We start from the raw sequence: 22,132 nt of genomic DNA, 5'->3' as shown, positions 1-22,132 counted from the left end.
CTTCCACCCCACCACCAGTGCTGTCTGCACCTCTTTCTCCTTCCCTCCTTCGGATTGCCCCTGAGGAAACTTTTGCCGAAAAGCTTTCTAAAGCATTGGAGAGTGTCCTGCCTATGCACTCTGCCTCTCAGCGCAAGCACCGACGCTCCAGCCTGCCTTCCCTCTTTGTCAGTACTGTATGTAACTGTAAACTTCCTGACAAATGAAAATTTATTACCAATGAATACATCCAGGCATCAAGAATTTTAATAAAAATTAGATAAATAAAAAGGACTACACTTATGCTTTCAGGATACCAGTTCTTCCTATAGGAAACTTTTTTGTTACAGGCTTTAAGGGGGGGAAAAAGCAAGGAGGTAATGAGAGAGAATGCTTATAGTGCCCTGGACACATATCAATGTGTACACAATAAAATTTAGTTTTTATTATATTCTCCTATCCCTAACTGACCTATACGAATCCTTGCATTTTCACATATTAATATAAAGAATATGTATTACTTCATTTTAAATTCATTGATTTAACCAAAAGCAGTTTTCTCTTTATCAAAAAAGTAACTCAAATACGTTTTCTCTTCACGTCATTCTAAAGAGACACTAATGAAGCTGAATGAGTCCATTTTTTCCCCCATAGCAAAGAGTAATTGAAGACTGAAAGTTGCTTTTAATTCTTAGCGGTTTAAAGTGATGGTGTTGGCAAACTAAAACATACGTTCCCTCGTGGAAATTTGTCTCTTAGATTGATCAAATAAGGTGGGATCTTGACCCTAATGAATACATTATTTTTTGGAAGGTGCAAAAATGGTAGTTTTATTAAAGCACAAAAACAGGACTCATGGGCAGAAAGAGCTGCTGTGACCCTAGTGAATACATTAGATACACATGTAGTATATAAGATTTTCTTTGGCCCCATTTGTATCTATAAAAGATCTGTCTCTTAAAGTTGTGTTAAACACTGTGGGACCTTGCTGCTGCTTTTCCAGATAGAGAATATAGTTAACATTCTGATCTAGCAATATCAAAATATTCAGATTTGTACTTAGGAGAATGATTAGCCATATATATGTTATGGCTTTGGGATACTCCTTGAATAAACAGTAAAATGAAGCATTCTGGTCTGAAATAGAAGCCCTCTTTTAGCTGTTGTGAAGAAGCAACAGTTGAGCCATTTTGCTAACTTGATGGGGACTATCCCTACTGAAAGAATGAAATTAATCTACTCTTTTTAAGAAGAGTCCATAAAAGTGAATTATTACAGTGTACACTGTTTGCATTTGGCTAGGTAGGATTCTAAAATTATAGAGTCTTATGACTGTAACTGCCTATGTGAATAAAAAAGTGCTGTTAAGTCTGTTATTTATATTATCCTTTTCACTTGATTTGAACACTAAATTATTCACCCCTTAACTAGGATCAGAGAAGTGGACATTCAGCAATTTGACATCTGTAACATGTTTCATGTAGTAAAATTAACTGCATCTAGTTTAAGATAGATAGGGGGGAAGGTATTTCTGTCAGTAGTCAGTAGTGTGTCTTTTACTGTCCACCAAAAATACTTCTTTTGATTTCTAGTTAGATGACATACTGTTAGTTGATAATAACACTGAAGCCTCTAACAGCACAGGATAATAATATAGAATATAGGAAAACTTTGTATAGCAGATTAAAGTGAAGTACCTTTCTTATATCTTAAAAATGTTGAGCTTACTATCTTCCCTTAACTCTTACTATTTTAATTCTTTTTCCACTGATTTAAATATACATTAAGTCTTAAGAGTGAGAATATTAATTGGGGGTAAAAACAGAATAAACACTTAGAAAATTCTTCCATTTCCTTAGAAGATGTTGTGGAAAAGCAGCTCTTATCTAACGCAAAGAATCCCACAGAATAACTTTATTGACCCTGGATGTATTTAATGGATTTTTACTATGCACATAATTTCCAAAAGCATTGTTATTTCTTTATTAATTATAAATTTTGTGTAACCGTTTCATAGGGTTACACAGAGCTACCCAGTTTTGCATGTCTAATGTAATTTCACATATGAATGTATGAATTACTTGTCTTATTCATGTTGATACAGCCTCAGTCCATGGCGCATCCGTGTGGGGGGACCCCAACATACCCAGAATCACAGATATTTTTCCCAACTATTCATGAACGTCCAGTTTCTTTTTCACCACCTCCCACCTGTCCACCGAAGGTGGCCATTTCCCAGCGGCGTAAGAGCACCTCCTTCTTGGAAGCCCAAACTCGCCACTTCCAACCCCTGCTGAGGACTGTTGGCCAAAATCTTCTTCCACCTGGTGGCAGCCCAACTAACTGGACACCAGAGGCCGTAGTTATGTTGGGCACTACAGCCAGTAGAATAACTGGAGAGCCATGTGAGATACAGGTCCATCCTATGTTTGAACCAACTCAAGTTCACGGTGACTATAGACCTGGACTAGTACTTCCAGAAGAAGCTCACTATTTTATTCCTCAGGAACCAGTGTATCTAGCTTACCAGGCCCAGGTGACAGAACAGTATGAGGGTATTCCATACAACTCACCAGTACTGTCAAGTCCTATGAAACAGATACCTGAACAGAAGCCAGTACCAGGGGGCCCTACCTCAAGTTCTGTCTTTGAATTTCCATCTGGACAGGCTTTCCTGGTAGGACACCTTCAGAATTTAAGATTAGATTCTGGATTGAGTCCAGGATCTCCCCTCTCTAGTATTTCTGCACCTATCAGTACTGATGCTACACGTTTGAAATTTCACCCTGTCTTTGTTCCTCATTCTGCGCCCGCTGTGTTAACTCATAACAATGAGAGCAGAAGCAATTGTGTATTTGAGTTTCATGTTCACACTCCAAGCTCCTCTTCGGGAGAAGGAGGAGGAGTCTTGCCTCAGCGTGTTTACCGAAATCGACAGGTTGCAGTGGACTTCAATCAGGAAGAACCACCTCCTCAATCAGTTGGATTACATGGCCGCCTACAGCCTGTGACTGAAGAACAGCGTAATTACCATGCCCCAGAATTGACCGTTTCTGTGGTAGAGCCTATCGGACAGAACTGGCCAATAGGAAGCCCAGAATATTCCAGTGATTCCTCACAAATTACTTCTTCAGACCCCAGTGATTTTCAATCACCTCCCCCTACAGGGGGAGCAGCTGCACCTTTTGGCTCTGACGTCTCATTACCCTTTATCCGTCTGCCTCAGACAGTGTTACAAGAATCCCCACTTTTCTTCTGTTTCCCCCAAGGAACCACATCTCAGCAGGTTTTATCTGCCTCATTTTCTTCAGGAGGATCTGCACTCCATCCACAGGTTATAGGAAAACTTCCACGATTCTTTTAAACTACCCTACTATGCATCATTACATTTAAGTTTTCTATCCCTCCTTTCCATTTATGTGGATTATTTTTAATTTTATTCGTAATAGTATTTCTCCTTTTGGGGGGATTATAAACTACTTGTACATAAGAACAAAATATGAGAGAGAAGCTGCCTCATTTACCTATAATATGTACAAACCCTTGAAAAAGAGAACACAAAAACTAGAACTTTAGTCACTCGTCAAAATCAGTTACTTCTATCCATATGTAGAATAATTTCGATTTGTAGTGAGAATGTAACTGTCTATCATGTAAAGTTGACTCATCGTTGATTATTTATAAATATTAATATGAAGTATTTCTCTCTCCCTAGAAACAAACATGGCTAGTTTTTGGTTTTTTTTTTTTTTAATAGGTTTTTTTTCTGTAAAATTAAAAGAACGGAAAATAGGGAGTTTTTTAAAGAGTATTAAGAATACACAAAATTTTGATTAGTTTGGAGGAATCTTAAAAGAGAAAAGAAACATCTTAAGAATTTAGGAACAAATGAAAATGCCTTTTAAAATGGCATCATTTGAACAAGTCACTGTGTATTATATGTCCAAATAAAATGCTAATCCATAAAATTGATTCTAATTTTTAGCAACAAAATTGTAATCTAGTGTGGGTGGTAGGATTTTTTTTTTTGTTTTTAAGAATTTGTGATAGATGTTGCAAGCTGAGAAACAGATATCTCAGGCCTTGGTTTTTTCCTCAACAAATTAAATTTTGTTATTTATGGGTATGGGCATATGTACTCTCGCAAATAAAGACAAAGTAATGGGCATAACAGAATTCAAGTGGAGTCAGTATTAACTGTCATATATTCCTTTGATATATTTTATCAAATGTATAAGTCTTATAAAATCTATATAGGAGACTTTCCAATTATATATTCAAGGCATTGCTTGGATCTTTTAAATATTCCACTCTTATAAAATACTGTATGTTCTTGATACTTTCTTCCTGTGTTCTTCACTCATAAGGGGCATAAACAATCCCAAAAGTGTACATAAAGTATCAGTTATTTAGAATAGTTCTAGGAAGCAAGAAGATCCAGAAATGAAAATTACGTTGCATCGGCATGCAGTGTACTCACTGTGTGCTCACATTAATGCACTGCTTGTCAGCCTGTATTATAAATCTTAACACACTGCCAGCCATTCTTCTTTAAACTTTCCAAAGTAAGCCATCAGGCAGTAAATTTACATACTGCAGAAAGAATGAATACTTAATAGTGGTTAAGATGCAGTGACATGTGTCAAATCCAAGTAAGCTTCAAAGAAACCCCTCTAAACTGAAATGGAACACCAAAGTTTGTGGGCCTTTTCATTTCCTTAACTTACCTACGTAAGAAATCCTGCATTCATTTCTCACTTTCTCAATTATTTTAACTTAGACTTCTAGGTCAGGGTTTCTCAAATTCAACACTTGATGGTTTAGGTTGGATAATTCTTTGTTGTAGGTCGTGGTTCTGTGCACTGTAGGATGTTTAGCAGCATCCTTGGCTTCTAACTAGTACATGCCTGTAGAAACCACCTCCCCCAGTTGTGACAACCAAAAATGTCTCTAGATACTGACAAATGATCCCTGGAAGGGCAAAATCACTTCTGCGTGACAACCATTACTCTAGGTTAGTGACAATGACAAGTTTTTTACATTTTTAGTAAAAGTCACCCTAGCACTATAAGAAGTAGCAAAAGGAACCAAATTAGCACTCTCAAATACCCTTTGTCTTTAATTATTCCAATACAGGGTTATTTCACATTGGTAGTCATGCTACTTTTTCCTGATTATTATACTTTCAGTAACAATTTTATTATGAATTTTACTATTTTGGTCAGCTAAAATTATAGCCCAAACACAGCAGTAGTAAGTTAGGTTTTAACCACTAGTGGTTTTTGCGTGGGATCAGGATACATTCTGTGATATAATCTGTCTCTAACCCTTTCTTACAAAAGATGCCCCAGTGGTCTCCCATACATACTTAATCAAGCTAATGTTTCATTTTGCTCAGGCAAACTCTCAGGAGTTTGAATGTTTATTGCAAAAGCCTGACCTCTCTGTACTTACATAGGGCTTCGCTAATTTGTTGTATTCACTTTTTTCCTTCAGGCACAGGGGCAAAGCCAGGGTCAACCATCCTCAAGTAGCCTAACAGGGGTTCCATCTTCCCTGCCCATACAACATTCTCAGCAGGTGAGAACAACTAACTCATTGCTACATTTTATATATTAATAGTAACCAAAACACTGCTTAACATCTTTTCATGAATTAGATTCCTTACGTAAATAAATGGTTTGCCATGTTCTTGAAAGAAAAATCAAGAGGCATAACATTTCTTTTAGAAACATTTTAGAAAATCTTCCCTTTTGTTTAATGTATTTTTAAATTATCTACTAAATTTAGACATATGTTGAAATTCAAAAGAATCGTTAACTGATATTTATCTGCCTTCTTAAATACATGATTCTACACATAATCTAACAACACAAAGAATGTCAGTTTTCTTTTTATATTTGTGACTTATCCTTTTATGAGCATTTTGCTATTGCTTTCATTGTATTTGACTAATAATGCTATACTCCTTTTTAATTAATTTCTAATCTGTGAGATGGGGTATCAGATTTTATGCTGAGAGAACTGAACAGCTACGTTAGGAACTTTTTAAACATTTTTAAACTTTGATTTGGGGAGTTTATTCCTAAAAGTCCATAGACCTCAAAAGATTATAGTACAGTGCTAATGTATTCAACAGCAAAACTAGTAATTCTAAAATTAAACATGTATAGTTCATTACTGATATTAGTTAATAGCAATTATTTGCATGGGAATAAGGCTTTTTTGACACTATTGAATATTTTAGCTGTTTCAAATAAAATTGATAGCCACCACATTTGTCGTAAAAACTTCCTGATGAACTATTTCATTGACAGTTCCCTGCGAAGTGTGTTTTCCCAGCTACCAAGTCATAAATTGGTTTCTGTTTCTATTAATATTTTATTTTATTGTATTGTATTGTATTTTATTGTATTTTATTTTTAATGTTTATTTAGTTTTGAGAGAGAGAACAAGAGACAGAGCATGAATAGGGGAAGGACAGAGAGAGGGAGGGAGACACAGAATCTGAAGCAAACTCCAGGCTCCAAGCTGTCAGCACAGGGCCCGACTCGGGGCTCGAACTCATTAACTATGAGATCATGACCTGAGCCGAAGTCAGATGCCTAACCAACAAAGCCACCCAGGCACCCCTCTATTAATTTTTTTAAACAAAGCTTTTAATTTTTATTACAGATGATCTCCTTCCAGGCTAGCATGTAATCATATAGTCATTTGATACTAGTTTAAATTAGTTGTTCCTTGTACAGGATTAGTTTGGTTATATGTACATTTATGTGGTGACCAACAAACAGCCCTGTCTACAGAATTTAAAGGCTGGTAATCATATGCTTTGTCTTGCTCCTGCTTTTTCTTTCAGACAAGTAGATGAATCTGTATATAATTACAGTTAAATTTGAGTAGTCACATTTTTGCCAACCTTAACAAATTGTATTTCAGTTCTATTAACAACCTTTAATGAAAATACAAATTAAAAATTACATGAAGCTGTTTTGAGGGCAGAAGTGCTATCAGGTTCCACTCCTACTTTGTTTATCTTTGGACACAGGCCAACACCAATAAACCTGAGTAAATTTAAGTGCTTGCTCTGTTCTTCCTTCTCCAAAGGAATTTGTTATGTATATTATATGTGGGCATATAATATGTATACTTACTAGCAAATGAAGATAGTGAAACAAACCATTCAGTTTATTAGTAAGAAAAATATGTGGGGGTAAAGGGAGGACAATTCCATAAATGGTCAGGTTAAAAGAATTTAGGTAGTTGACTCTTCTGGGAAAAAATGTAGCTAAATATGGCTGTAATACAATCAAAATTTATGTGTCAGTGATGCTTTTTGTAGATACTTTTATTTTGTGAATTATGTTAAATAGAGGATGATATTTAAATAGAATCATAAAATTGGGCCCTCAAATTATATAAGTATATGCAGTCTAGAATACTTAATTTTTTCAGGGTCGCATAGCCAGTAAGTGGATAGAACTAAAAGTTGTAAGCCAGAATTCAACATTTCTAGAATAGGGTTTTTTTCTATATTAAAGTTCTACAGGGACTTATGATTCTGGAGAGGTACTCAAGAATCTGCATTTATTTGTTTCAGCTACTGGGATTTCATTTTTTTTTTTTTTTTAAAGGTTATAAGCTCTGTCTCTGTACTATATGGGTGGAGTTTATTTTTAGATGTGAGTTTCATTTTTTTACACTGTCGGTTTCCAACCCTACCTTCGGAAACCATATCTCTAATTTTATTAGAGTGAGAAGAGAAATGTCCTTTAGCTGAAATTTACTTTATTCCATGGGTTTTTCTGGACTGTAACCAATAAGGGATTGCTTTTTTCATGTTTTGATCAAGAGTCCCTTCTAGTGGTATGTGTATCTTAATGAGGTTCCAAAAATAGCTTCCTCCTACTAGAAAACTTAGTAGCTCTTTGCCATGTATGCCATAAACCACCTTACTTAATAATTTGTTAGAGGGGCACCTGGGTGTCTCAGTCATTTAAGCATCTGACTCTTGATTTTGGCTAAAGTCATGATCCCATAGTCATGGGATCGAGCTCTGTGTCGGGTTCTGAGTATGAAGCCTGCTTAAGATTCTTGCTCTCTCCCACTGCCCCTCTCCCCCACCCATGCTCACTCTCTTATAGCTCAATAAATAAATAAATAAATAAGTAAAATAATAATAATAGAGCCAATAATAATTTTATATTTTATTTTATGATTAATTTTTATACTACTACTACTATTATTATTATTTCTTATTATTATTATTTCTTCCATTGAACCTTCAGGTATTTCTTAACTTTGTGTTCAACTGAGGCTCATGAACATTTTTTCCATCAAGCACCCTTCCTTATTCAATAGATAGTACATAGTCTGTACAGGCTATTTGAACTGGTTTCATAAGGCAGGTTTATACAAAACATGTTTCCAAGTTGCTGTGCTAAACAATACCTATTTGGCTGAAGTGTTGTTTATTAGCCAGTGAGATTGTGCACAAAAAGATGACCATCTATTCCTGGCCTACCCAGGGGTGCCACTTCTCCCTAAATACTCTAAGGTATAATTGGCATACGTGCCTCTCACTCTTATTTTAAGCAGAGTGATGGTACATGTCTATAAAACTGTTATTTCTCAACAGTTCTCTCTCTCTCTCTGTCTCTCTCTCTCTCTGTCTCTCTCTCTCTTACACACACACACACACACACACACGCGCGCGCGCGCACACACACACACACACACACACACACACACACACACACACCAGTAATTAAACAGATTTTTTGTTTTCCTAACTGAGTTCATGCTCCCAAGGACCATGTGCTAGATAGGCACTGAGGGTCAAGATGGATCAGATATGACTACTTTCAAAGAGCCTAAGTAATCTAGGGGCGCCTGGGTGGCGCAGTCGGTTAAGCGTCCGACTTCAGCCAGGTCACGATCTCGCGGTCCGTGAGTTCGAGCCCCGCGTCAGGCTCTGTGCTGACAGCTCGGAGCCTGGAGCCTGTTTCCGATTCTGTGTCTCCCTCTCTCTCTGCCCCTCCCCCGTTCATGCTCTGTCTCTCTCTGTCCCAAAAATAAATAAAAAAACGTTGAAAAAAAAATTAAAAAAAAAAAAAAAAAGAGCCTAAGTAATCTAGTAAACATATATGTCAACACCTACGAAACAAATAAGCGTAATAGTTAAGATTTATATACAATGTGCAAAGCATTTTACCTGTATTTTTATTTAATCCTTGTATGAACCCTGTAAGTATACTGTCATTATTTTCATTGTGCAGATGGGAGAGCTAAGGTAAGATCTGGAGAAGATGAGTAATTTATCCAAGCTTACACAGCTTATAAGAGGTAGAAACAGAATTTAAATCCAAGTAGTCTGACTCCACAACTCACCACTTAACTGCATCCCAATTATGCCACCAAAGGAGAGAAATTATATCTCTTTCAAGCAGGAAGGGGAATATCAAGAAGGCTTTATGAAAGAGATAGCATTTGAACTGAACTCTGATTGTGAGTTAAACTCATGTAAGAATAAAGAGTGTTCTAGGCCAAAGTGGCGGGGGTGGGGGGGGTCAGTATAAGCAAGGTAGAAAACAACAAAGGTAGAAAACTGAGAACAGAAACCTTTAGTTCAGTCTAGCTAGAACACAAGTAAGTAAGTAAAGGTATAGGTTCATAAAAAAGTTGATTGAATCCACATCTTGATGTAAGCTTGGTTCTGCATTGATAGAAGTGAGAGAGAGTTAAGCATATGCTCATCTGTAAAGTGGTGTATTTTTTTCCTCAAACTTTTCCCTTTCTCTTAGTAAAGAAGGAAATGAACATATTGAAATTTTTATCATATTTGCACATTACGGGCTTTCACTGTCCTTTATTTTGAACAATAAGCAAAAAAATGTTAATGGAATAAAATAAAACTGGTGAAAACATGTGCTTGTAAGGACCTTAAAATAAGTATATGTAGTTGGAGATGTTTATAGACAACATCTGACAGAACTGGTTTTAAAATAAAAGCTAAGAAATTAAATATAGATTTGGTCCTTATTCTTAAGGGAGCAACTTCACTATTCCAGGTTCTATTGTCATTGTGAACAACTTATTCAAAGGTCACTGTAAGGAGGTAATACAAAGATTACATGAATATGAACCTATAAGTTACGACAAAAGCAAAAAAATCCAGCTGTCCTAATGCTATTTATGATGCTTGTCACTGAAAATTTTACACAACTTACAGGGAAAGTATTATACTATGCTCCAGAAAACTAGAGCCTTTGTAGTATAGCTCCAGTGAAGATAAAGAGACTGGTTTATTATGTGGGAAGAGTTTGAATGAGGGAGGCGGAGCAATATTAATATATTATATTATATATGTTAATATATAATTTATATATATAATATATAAGTTAATATATGTAAGTAAATATATGTTAATATATTTATGTAAATGTGCCATCTTATTTAGAGATGTAAATTAATGACTCAGATAATGGTAGACGTTTCAGTGTGAATTCCTTACAGTTAAAATATATTCAAGTTGACCAAAAAGATTCTCTAGTTTTTTATTCTCCTTTCTCAGTGAAAATATGGAAAATTATTTTATAATCAGAGTTGCCTTATATTTGGATATATATATCTTATTAGTTTTTGAAAATAAATGTTATATAATCAGTAGCCAGTTGTTCCTGATTTAAGTTAAAATAAGAATACATTATCAGAAACAAGAAAAAAACAAACACGACTATTGTCATCATTGTGTGTCAGCATTTTAGGGGGTGATTTTAATTGATACAGTGAGAGCGAAGTAAGAAATAAGTATCAGGAGAACAAAAATATTTACAGATTATCACCTAACAAAATCTAGGATGTTCATTAAGGTGGTCAGGATCATAATATATATAAAACAAATAAAAATAAGTAAGTCTTGGGAATGCAGTGTGTAGCATAGTGACTACAATTGCTATGGTATTGTACATTTGAAAGTTACTAAAAGAGTAGATCTTAAAATTTAAAAGTTCTCATTACAAGAAAAAAACTGTGTGTGGTGATAGATGTTAAGTAGGTTTCTTCTGGTGATCATTTCACAACATACACCTATATTAAATCATTATATGTCAGTTAAATCTCAAGTTTTTATGTATACATATACTTATAAACAAATAGTATATCTTTTTACCAGCAGTATCTAGTTAGTTGTATAGACCAGGACATACGTAAAGCTACTGGTTGTAGCATTATTTTAAGTATCAAAAAAATCAACCAAAATGTTCATCATTAGGATATTGATGCCATTGATAAGTTAAATGAAAATAGCATGTTAGAGAACTGTATTTATAGAATGAACATGCTTTTATTTCAATATGTAATTGTGTGTAAATGACCAGTTATATATAGAAAAAAATCCATAAAGGTGATGACCAAACCATTGATAGTGGTTGCCTCTAGAGAAACGAGGTTAGGATATTTCATTTAACTTAACGATCTGATACGTTGGCTAAGAATTTTTATTACAAGCAGCTATTGTTTTGTGTTAACCAAAACAATTTTAAATTACTTAGAGACATTAGAGAGTCTTGAAAGTCATTTGTGAAGTTCAGATTTTTGTTAGGCCAGAGGGGGCCATTAACTTATTACAAAATTTAGTTTTGGGAGTACAATTATGTACCATACATTAAGTTTAGATGTATTAAACCAGAATGCCTAACATGTGGTTGATTCCTAAATGTCACTTATTCCTTTGCCCTGCTTTGAATTGAGTGATTGTGTCCTTGTTTTCAAAGAAGGAAGTATCTTTTTGGCAGTAAAATGAGCAGTCTCTAAGGTATTACAACTAGTAAATGGTAAAGCTAAAATTCCACATTCAGTGTTTTTCTATTTTGTGGCTGTAATCAGAGCTATTCTTCAAGCAAATTAATTACACGGTTGCAAAAATACAATGAGAGAAAGAGCTTAAAGGGAAGAGATTGGATTTGCTTAATATAGGACCAAAGTAAGAACAGATATCAAAAAAATGGGAAAAACCAGAAGGAGATACTGGAGGAGAGAGGACCTATTTGGATGTGTTATCTAAAGATCTTTGTGAATGACCTACTGTGGGGGTAAGGGGGATGATAGGTGAAGAACCAGTAGTGACTCAAATTCTGAAACATTGGTTAATTGCTCTTCATGGTACCATCACAAATAAAGAACACCAGAGGAAAAAGAAATAAATGTGTGAAGGGGAATTGATGAATTTGGGTTTGTGTATGTCTTGATTACTAATATTGTCATTTATAGATACAGAAGGCTTTAGGCAAACGTACTTCCTTAGAACCATGCTATTAATGACTTGAAACAAAACTGAATAATTATACTTTATTTTCAGCAGCAGGGAGTACAGCAGACTGCCCCTCCTCAACAGACAGTGCAGTATTCACTTCCACAGACATCAACCTCCAGTGAGGCCACTACTGCACAGCCAGTCAGTCAGTCTCAGACTCCACAGGTCTTGCCTCAAGTATCATCTGGAAAACAGGTAGCTCTTCATTTCTAAATAGATGCTAAATGGAATCTCCATGTAATTTATATTTTCTCATGGATAGGCTTCTATCTTCTCTAATGTTGAAATACCAAAGTTGGTTATTTTCACCACAAAAATGAATTGACAATTGTTCCTTTTGTGCACATGAATTAGTTAATGTAAATAGGTACATACTGACAGCATTCACAATCCAAAAATGCTTAACTTTTAGGTTTATCAGTCTGAAGTCAGTTGGACAAGTATTAGAACTGGTGGGTTAAGTAACAGTGCTTGGTAACTGAACCTATGACATTTTCTAGAATTGAGTTAGCTATATCTAATTATTCTAGGTTTACAACTATGCTGTATTTTTCATGCAGATTTATGCATTTTTTTCCTCTTTCATTGCCTACTGACAGTAAGTCATAAAAACCCCTTATATGGAATCATGTTCTGTTGTTCTGAGTCGTCCTTTGAATCACTTGAAAAGTGCCCTTTTGAAGGTATATTCTACTGGATGACCTATTTTAAACTTTAACGTTGGGGCTTGTTGTCCTTGTATTTTGGCACAATGTATTGTTTCTGTCGTATTTCATCGCATCTGAGATACTGTCAGTTGTCAAATGCACCATTATGTTATGTAACCAAGTACTGACACACCATTAATTGTAAGATACATCTTAGTTTCACAAAGGTTAAAATGACCAGGTGGTAGAGAGGGATGATTCCATCCTAGAGTCAGTGAAATACGGTACTCATACCTACTTTCATTGGCCAGTGTTAGACTTAAGAATTGTAGAAGCAAAAAATAAAAATAAAAAAAATAAAGAATTGTAGAAGCAATACAGATTGAAATCTAATTCCAGTAAGAAGGGATTTCATTTGAATTTCAGTAACTACTATAATAGCAGTCATAGATGTAGTGACAACAAATATACCAATGGATTAGGGTATGTGAAATATGTCTAAATAGAGCTGTAAAAAAACAAACTCTGCTTTCGGAAGTGTCTTCTTTTATTGTCGAACGATGAAACATTAGTAAAATTTCCTACAACAAAAGATTTGAAACAGCCGGTCTGTCAGCCTCTCTGTCTCCTGTTATCCTTTCCCTATTCTTGTGTGGCACATTAACTTAAACTAATGTATGCAGGTTTGGGTTTTTGGTTTTTTTTTCCTTCTTTTTGGCTAACACATAAATCTTGCTTTTGGCAGCCTTGCTTTTTTCTTTTCTTTTCTTTTTTTTTTTTTTTTTTTTTTTTTTTAAGTCTGTCTGTTTTGTTTTTCTTTACCTTCCCAGCTTCCAGTTTCCCAGCCAGTACCAGCTATCCAAGGCGAACCTCAGATCCCAGTTGCGACACAACCCTCAGTTGTTCCAGTCCACTCTGGTGCTCATTTCCTCCCTCTGGGACAGCCACTCTCTACTTCCTTACACCCCCAGTATCCTGTCTCTCAAATTCCCATATCAACTCCTCATGTGTCTGCGGCTCAGACAGGTTTCTCATCCCTTCCCGTTACAATGGCAGCTGGCGTTAATCAGCCTCTGCTCACCTTGGCCTCATCTGCTACGGCAGCTGCGATCCCAGGGGGACCAACTGCGGTTCCTAGTCAGCTTCCAACCCTTCTGCAGCCTGTGACTCAGCTGCCAAGTCAGGTTCACCCACAGCTCCTGCAACCAGCAGTTCAGTCCATGGGAATACCAGCTAACCTTGGACAAGCTGCTGAGGTTCCACTTCCCTCTGGAGATGTTCTATACCAGGTATTGTTTTGGCTAGCAAAAAGGAGGGCACCAGAGGGTTTGGTTCTAATAGTAAACCATCAAGGACTTGAAAACCTAATAGTTGAGTGTCAAAATAACTAGCAGTAACAAAAGTGTAGCTGATCTCAACTAGAGAAGCTAATACAGTAAAATTCAGAGAAAAGATACGATAGTAATGTTGAATGATTCATTTCCATTTTTCTCAAGACACTTCCTTGGAGGAAGATGGTTCTCTCAATATTTGATGTAAGCTGACTAAATGCTAGATATGGCTAATAAGAGAGTAAGTACATCAGGCTACTTTTTTTTTTTTATAGGTAAGGTAAATAGAGTTGCCAACATGGTACCAATAAAAAGCTTCAGATTAGCCTGTCTTGATATGACTAGAATGATTACCTTGAAGAGTTTTTGCATTCTCTCACTTTAGATTGGCTAGAAAACTGATATTTTTCTAGAAGGAATTAGTTTGTTCCTCCTATTTAAATCTGAAAGAGGAGAAAAACCAGTAATTTAAAGTGTAGTTGTAGAGTCCCGTCCCCTAAATTGAAACCAGTATACCATTTCATTTCAAGAATCATCTTTAAATCTCCTTTAAATTATTAGAAAGAGATGGGACTACTACTATTCTTCTTTACTATGTGCTTTCGTTTTTTGTTGGTTTGTTTGGTTGGTTGGTTGGTTTTTTGTGCATGTCTTGCTGTTTTGCTAATTTGATGTCCCAACCTGCACTAACTCACCTTCCTCATTTCTGTCACAGGGCTTCCCACCTCGACTGCCACCACAATACCCAGGAGATTCAAATATTGCTCCCACTTCCAGCGTGGCTTCTATTTGCATCCCTTCTACAGTCCTATCCCCTCCCATGCCGACAGAAGCACTGGCTACACCGGGTTACTTTCCTACAGTGGTGCAGCCTTTTGTGGAATCAAACCTTTTGGTTCCTGTGGGCAGTATAGGAGGACAGGTTCAAGTGTCTCAGCCAGCAGTGAGTTTAGCACAACAAGCCCCCACTACATCCTCCCAGCAAGCAGCTCTGGAGGTAAATGGAATTACTGCATGTTTATATATATAAAACACACACACACACACACACACACACACACACACACACACACACACAATGGGATAAAAATGACAAAGAAGAAACATAAGGTTCCCCTGTTTAGAACTCATGTGGAGACTATTTTCAAACTAACTTCTAAATGACTTTTTCTTCCAGCAGAATGAAATGCCATTGTGGGGGCCTTGTTGCCACTGGCTGTTCTGTTGGGAAGTGAGTGTGCCTTGGAGAAGATTAACCCTATTAGCACTTCACTTCTCTAGCTAGTACTTTAGTCATTATTCTTAATCCTTTCACAAATTCTTGCCATGGCAGTCATAAAAGTATCTTATCCTGCTGTGCTCCCAGTAATCATTTTTGCCCTATTAGGAGAAAGATAGGAATCATCTTTGCACTTTGCTCTGCCTGTCCTGTTGCACACTTCTAGGAAGATGCTGGCTGCATGCAAGTTGTACTTTCTCACTCCCTAGCAGCTATGTCGGCTGATGTCACACCATGCAGTCTATACCGAGACTTAGCTTTAGAAACTTCCTTTGGAATTTTAAGACCACTGTCTTTAGATGCTGAATATTGAGAATTACTAGTAAATTTAGTGCTTCTAGGACTTGGGAGGGATAAGAAAAAAAAAGTGTAGCTTATTGGAGATGATGAATAATAAAATGTATTACTGCCAAGATTTCCATTATCCTTTCTATTTACAGAGTACTCAGGGAGTCTCTCAAGTTGCTCCTCCAGAGCCACTTCCAGTGGCACAGGCACAACCTACCACTTTGGTCTCTTCTATAGACAGGTATGTAAAAGTAAAATTCTCCTTCCTTAACTGGTAAGTGGTATAAAACTTCAAAACATCAAACCTTTAAACACTGAACTTTATTTTTCGAAGTGCACATTCAGATGTTGCTTCAGGAATGAGTGATGGCAATGAGAATGTCCCATCATCCAGTGGAAGGCATGAAGGGAGAACTACAAAACGGCATTATCGAAAATCTGTAAGAAGTCGCTCTCGTCATGAAAAGTCCTCACGTCCAAAATTGAGAATTTTGAATGTAAGTATTGCTACTGTGTGAGTTTCATATAGTTACTTAATGTCATTTAAATATTTCTAAGGCTCAGGTATAGTTATGAAAGTTTAGAATTTTCTAATCACCCAAATAATACTGTTAAATTCCATATTTTTATGGTAAGGCACTATCTACCTTTTAGAAAAAGTTTTAATTTGTAGAACAGAGACTTTACACTCCTTCCAGACCCTTCAGTGGAAGATGAGGAAATAGCTCAAAGGCCAATATTTTCTTAACGTTTTCTTGCTACCAGTTTAAGAGGTAAATACCAACAAGTCTTCAGGGAATGGTGGTAGCATGAGGCTTAAGTTCAAGTGATAATCTGCATTACTTTCTTAAATTTAGTAATGGAATAATATGTAATATGGCTTAGATATGAAGTACTTTTTCTTTTTTTTCTTTTTAGGTTTCAAATAAAGGGGACCGGGTAGTAGAATGTCAGTTAGAGACTCATAATCGGAAAATGGTTACATTCAAATTCGATTTAGATGGTGACAATCCTGAGGAGATAGCAACAATTATGGTATGTCTGCATTTGGAGTTCCAAATTTTGCTTTAGTACTTTTTTAATAACCACTGCCCTAAGCAAATGTGCAATATTTTGTTATCTGTTTTGCCAGTTCTGTATTTATTTCAACGTGAATATAATTAGCACACCAAACCTGTGATTTAGAGATATTTTTGTCTAGGACCTGTCTAAGTGTTGAAGAATTAACTTACATATCAATGAATAATAGTACAGGTGGTGTGCAGATAGGGCAGAAGTTACAAAAGTGGCAACTGGAATGACTTAAAACATGAATAACACTCTACTAATCAGACTGACATCACATTTCTTTTACAGGTGAACAATGACTTTATCTTAGCAATAGAGAGAGAGTCCTTTGTGGATCAAGTACGAGAAATTATTGAAAAAGCTGATGAAATGCTCAGCGAGGACGTCAGTGTGGAACCAGAGGGTGACCAGGGATTGGAGAGTCTACAGGGAAAGGATGACTATGGCTTTGCAGGTTCTCAGGTAAGTTCAGCATTCCCATAGTGAAGCTTTGTTTATTTAAAATATTGCTATAGTGTTAAATTTGCCATGCAACATGTTCAATGATACCACATTACATCAATGGCTAAAATTATCAAATATTTATGTCCTCTTTGCATGGGGCCAATTGCTTTGCCCAATCTTTAAGATTGTGTTTAGGGGTGGTGGGGGGAAAGATTGTGTATGAGAATGAATTTGGTCACTTTTGTTTGTTGTAGAAATTGGAAGGAGAATTCAAACAACCAATTCCTGCATCTTCTATGCCACAGCAAATAGGTGAATTTCTTTCCTTTCCATGTTTGCTTTTAGCTTTGACCTAAGAAATTTTATACTAATGAAATCTTAAAGCTTCATGTTGGTGACAATATATAGATAATGCAGTTAAATGGTTTCTTTTTACAGGCATTCCTACCAGTTCTTTAACTCAAGTTGTTCATTCTGCTGGAAGACGGTTTATAGTGAGTCCTGTGCCAGAAAGCCGATTACGAGAATCAAAACTTTTCACTGGTGAAATATCAGATACGGGTAAGGAATTGCTTCTACCACAAACCTATATCAATCCCATATCATCTCTGCTATACTGGAAGCTTGGTCATCAAGCAATAATTCAAATGATGACATAGACAATAAAGAAGAGTAGAAAATTGAGATTATAATCAATAGGCAAACATGGAGGAGCGAAATAGAGGATGAATAGAGAGGCTTAAAGAACAAGAGCCAGAAAGGACAGCCACCCTAGATATAGCTTGTGTAATAAATAATACGTAGATACATTAATATGTTTTGTTTCTCCATTTAGGACAATTGTATATGCTTTGAGGTTGCTCTTTTTTTATCTTTCTTTTTGCTCTTTTTTGAAAATTTTTTTAAATTTTCTTTTACCCTCAAAATAGCTATTCATACAAGCTAACTTATTTTCATCAAACTGCTCTTTTACTCTGCTGTTTTAGAAAAAGCCTGTCATTTCCTCGGGAGAAGTTTTAAACCTTGTTGGTATGTGGCAGTGTTGGTAACCCAAAAACAGATTGTTAGGACAATTTTGAATCTACCCTTTTAAAATGGACTGATTATGAATTTTGTATTCTCCTTTGCAGTTGCTGCCTCAACATCCCATGGCGCTGGAATGAACTTGTCTCATTCTGCTTCATCCCTTAGCCTACAACAGGCGTTTTCTGAACTCAGACATGCCCAAATGACAGAAGGGCCCAATACAGCACCTCCCAACTTCAGTCATACAGGACCAACATTTCCAGTAGTACCTCCTTCCATGAGTAGCATTGCTGCAGTCCCAACCACAGCAGCAGCCACACCTTCAATATCAGCCCCTGCAACTAGCAGCCCTCTTAATGACATGTCCACATCAGTAATTCAGTCTGAGATTCCAGTGCCCACTGAAAAAGGGATTGGTGGAGTTGCCACCTGCACAGGTGTGATACCGTCAAGTGGTCTCCCTGTACCTCCTATATCTGAATCACCAGTATTTTCCACTGTGGTTTCAAGCATTACAATACCTACAGTTGTCTCAATATCAACAACATCCCAGCCAGTTCAGGCTTCTACATCTGGGAGTGTTGTTTCTAGCATAGGCACTTTGCCATCTATACCAGTTTCAACGTTAGCCTCTGCTGTGGGCAGTGCTGCTGTCTCAGGTGCTAAGCCTCCACCTGTAGTATCTCAACAAGCGACAGGCAGTACTTCTGGGGTAGCCACGTTAACATCCATTGCTGCCACCACTCCATTCCCGAGCATAGCTTCCCAGCTGCCTCTTCAGCTGAGCAGCAGCACCTCTGCTCCTACTCTAGCTGAAACAGTGGTGGTTAGTGCACACTCACTAGATAAAACATCTCATAGCAGTACAACTGGATTGGCTTTGTCCCTGTCTGCATCATCATCTTCCTCCCCTGGAGCAGGATTATCTAGTTCTGTTTCTCAGCCTGGTGGGGTGCATCCTTTGGTCACCCCATCAGCTATAGCTTCTACTCCTGTCCTTCCTCAAGCAGGAGGACCTACTTCTACACCTTTATTACCCCAAGTACCTAGTATCCCACCTTTGGTACAACCTGTTGCCAGTGTGCCTGCTGTGCAGCAGACACTAATTCATAGTCAGCCTCAACCAGCTTTACTTCCCAACCAGCCCCACACTCACTGTCCTGAAATAGATGCTGACTCACAGCCCAAGGCTCCTGGAATTGATGACATAAAGACTCTAGAGGAAAAGCTGCGGTCTCTCTTTAGTGAACACAGCTCATCTGGAGCCCAACATGCATCTGTCTCACTGGAGACATCACTGGTAGTAGAGACCACTGTCGCACCAGGCATCCCAACCACTGCTGTTGCACCAAGCAAGCTCATGACTTCTACTACAAGTACATGCTTACCACCAACAAGTTTGCCATTAGGGACAACTGGTTTGTCAGTTATGCCAGTGGTCACACCTGGACAAGTTTCCACCCCAGTCAGCTATGTGTCCGCCCCAGTCACCACTACGTCAGGAGTGAAAGCTGGAACTGCTCCATCAAAGCCACCTTTAACTAAAGCTCCAGTAAGATTCTTGTTTTGAAATAATTTGATAAATATGATTATTCTTTCCCCCAACCCCGTAAGTGCCTTTTTTCAACTCAGCCTTGCAAATTAGAAATGTAGTTATAAAGATGGCCTGGCCTATAGTAGACATTAAGTGTTTATTAAATAAATTGAAAATTATTTTAGGATATATATACATTGAACACAAGAGACCTCCTTTTTTTGGAATATGGCAAGATTTGGGGGTTAATTATATTACATGATTTTCTAAGGCTATATAATAATCAGGTAAAATACAGACGTTCCTTCCTCATTGGCACCAGCTAAAGAAATCTGTATCCCAAAAGGAAGCTAAATGCTTCTGCTAGCAATTATACATAGTAATAGCAGTTTACAGTGATCTTTGTTTCAATGAGAATGAAGCAGATTTTCTGCTTTGCTTCAGTTCCACAGTTGTACAATTTGGGGTGTACAAAAACTGGAAGTTGGTGATGAATTTCATATACAGGGAAAAAGAATCTAATCCTAGGAATAAGTTAACTAAAATGTGTTTTCCAATTCCACTATGGTGGATTTCCTCTCCTTCTATCTTCAATCTCTCTGATCTTCTCCAAATAACAAGGCTGTGTTTTTTCTACTATATTCTGTGCTTCACTTATCTTTCTGCATTGCCATTGATTGTAAAATTCTTCTTATAGTCGGCCAGTAATAGAGGCTGTGTACAAATTGCTTAATAGTGTTAGATTTCTGATGACTTTTGTTATCAGACCTGCCCCTTGGTTATTTCTGAATTGTTTTCTCAGAAAAGTCTTTGTTTTAGGAAAAGCCTGATGATACTGTACCAAAACAGTGGCTCAAGAATAACTGTGCCTCTCATGTCCATACAGCCTTTGATTCTGTTTTCCCTAGGGAATAACCTTCCACTAAATTTTACTATTCATTTTATTGGTATGTAGTAGTAACCCCATAATAGTATCATGGTTATAATGTCCTTTATTTAAGATAGATACCAGAATATAAGCCAGATGACAATCATGCCTTAACTATAGATATATTTTATTCTTATATTTCTGCATTTGAATTAGTTGATTTACTGGCCAGTATATAGTCTTTCTCATGGACTTGAATTTCCCTTCATTGTCTGTAGGTGCTGCCAGTGGGTACTGAACTTCCAGCTGGTACTCCACCCAGCGAGCAGCTGCCACCTTTTCCAGGACCTTCACTAACTCAGGTGCCCCAAGACTTGGCAGATTTCTTTTTGTGCTCCTACTTTTTCCTTCACAAAGCTTATTTAAATTCTCCATTGCATGATCTTGGCTTCTGGCTCCTCTTTAGTTTTGACTTAGTAACAACTTTCTCTTAAAACAGTGTATATAGCTAATGATCCAGGCCTTATTTAAAGTAAGAAGCTTCGTGGTTCTTTTGTTCAAGTCATCTAGAACACATTTGATATTAATATTTTTTCATATTTTATGAAGAAAGAAAATAGCAGGGTTTACATTTTACCAGACAAATATAACTCCTATCATTCACAGTTTTCTAGAATAGTGAAATTGCATCTGATGAATGAGATTAGGCTCTAGACCATTGTGGAAGTAAAAAATTACAAGTAATCAGAATTAACTTTGAAAGTTCCTTAGGAAAAGATAACTGATAATGCCCCTTTTCTGTGAGTTCAACCAGTTTTTTCTCTAATGTTTGACATTTCTTTCAGTGACCAACAAATAAAGTAATTGGCTTAAATATAGATGGATATAAGGGTCATGTTTCATGAAAAATATGTCTTTTATCTTTCAATACAAAACCTACACAGTTTAGTTAGCGTGAGATTACTCATACAGGAACTGAGAGCAGTGACATGAATGTGAGATTCCTGTTTCACACTCAGATCTGCTCATTGGGTCTACCCAATGGTGATCAGAATTGCCTGCAATATTTAAATTATCATTTCCCTTTTCTACCCTACCCCACCACCCCACACATTTATTTAGTTGAAGTCCCGTAAGGAAAGTAGTTATTATGAAGCCATTATAACCATGAAAAAGCTTCTGCCGTGAGCAAAGTAGTAAACATTGAAACTAAAACAGGAATTTATTTTAGAATTATATAGAAGAAAAACATAAATTGCTAACACAAGAAGTCTGGATTTATCACTTCTACAGCTGTACAGTAGAATATAAAGAACTTGCCATGATAGAGTAATAACTCCAAAGAGAACTCACTC

The 22,132-nt window shown here is 36.7% G+C and overlaps 1 protein-coding gene across 21 annotated transcripts in view; it reads left to right on the top strand.

Moving 5' to 3' along the window:
* Positions 1 to 22,132, top strand: part of WNK1 (WNK lysine deficient protein kinase 1) — a 161,886-nt gene that overhangs the window by 120,664 nt on the left and 19,090 nt on the right. For 7 of the 21 annotated variants that reach the window (XM_078450198.2, XM_081796088.1, XM_060658777.3 and 4 more), the window contains exons 9-20: positions 5,476 to 5,559; positions 12,338 to 12,487; positions 13,770 to 14,228; positions 14,986 to 15,267; positions 15,990 to 16,078; positions 16,172 to 16,334; positions 16,756 to 16,872; positions 17,194 to 17,367; positions 17,604 to 17,661; positions 17,788 to 17,910; positions 18,480 to 19,927; positions 21,056 to 21,139. In XM_078450198.2, coding sequence (XP_078306324.1) covers positions 5,476 to 5,559; positions 12,338 to 12,487; positions 13,770 to 14,228; positions 14,986 to 15,267; positions 15,990 to 16,078; positions 16,172 to 16,334; positions 16,756 to 16,872; positions 17,194 to 17,367; positions 17,604 to 17,661; positions 17,788 to 17,910; positions 18,480 to 19,927; positions 21,056 to 21,139 — 3,231 coding nt within the window. Of the gene's footprint in view, positions 1 to 2,083; positions 3,314 to 5,475; positions 5,560 to 12,337; positions 12,488 to 13,769; positions 14,229 to 14,985; positions 15,268 to 15,989; positions 16,079 to 16,171; positions 16,335 to 16,755; positions 16,873 to 17,193; positions 17,368 to 17,603; positions 17,662 to 17,787; positions 17,911 to 18,479; positions 19,928 to 21,055; positions 21,140 to 22,132 lie in introns of all 21 variants that reach the window. The other 14 variants (XM_060658784.3, XM_081796089.1, XM_081796091.1 and 11 more) reach the window with 10 other exon arrangements.

The sequence above is a fragment of the Panthera onca genome, chromosome B4, assembly GCF_046562875.1.
Source record: "Panthera onca isolate mPanOnc1 chromosome B4, mPanOnc1 haplotype 2, whole genome shotgun sequence".
In the NCBI taxonomy this organism is placed as follows: Eukaryota; Metazoa; Chordata; class Mammalia; order Carnivora; family Felidae; genus Panthera; species Panthera onca.
The sequence above is the reverse complement of the archived record's forward strand: the minus strand, read 5'-3'. Positions and strand labels throughout refer to the sequence as shown.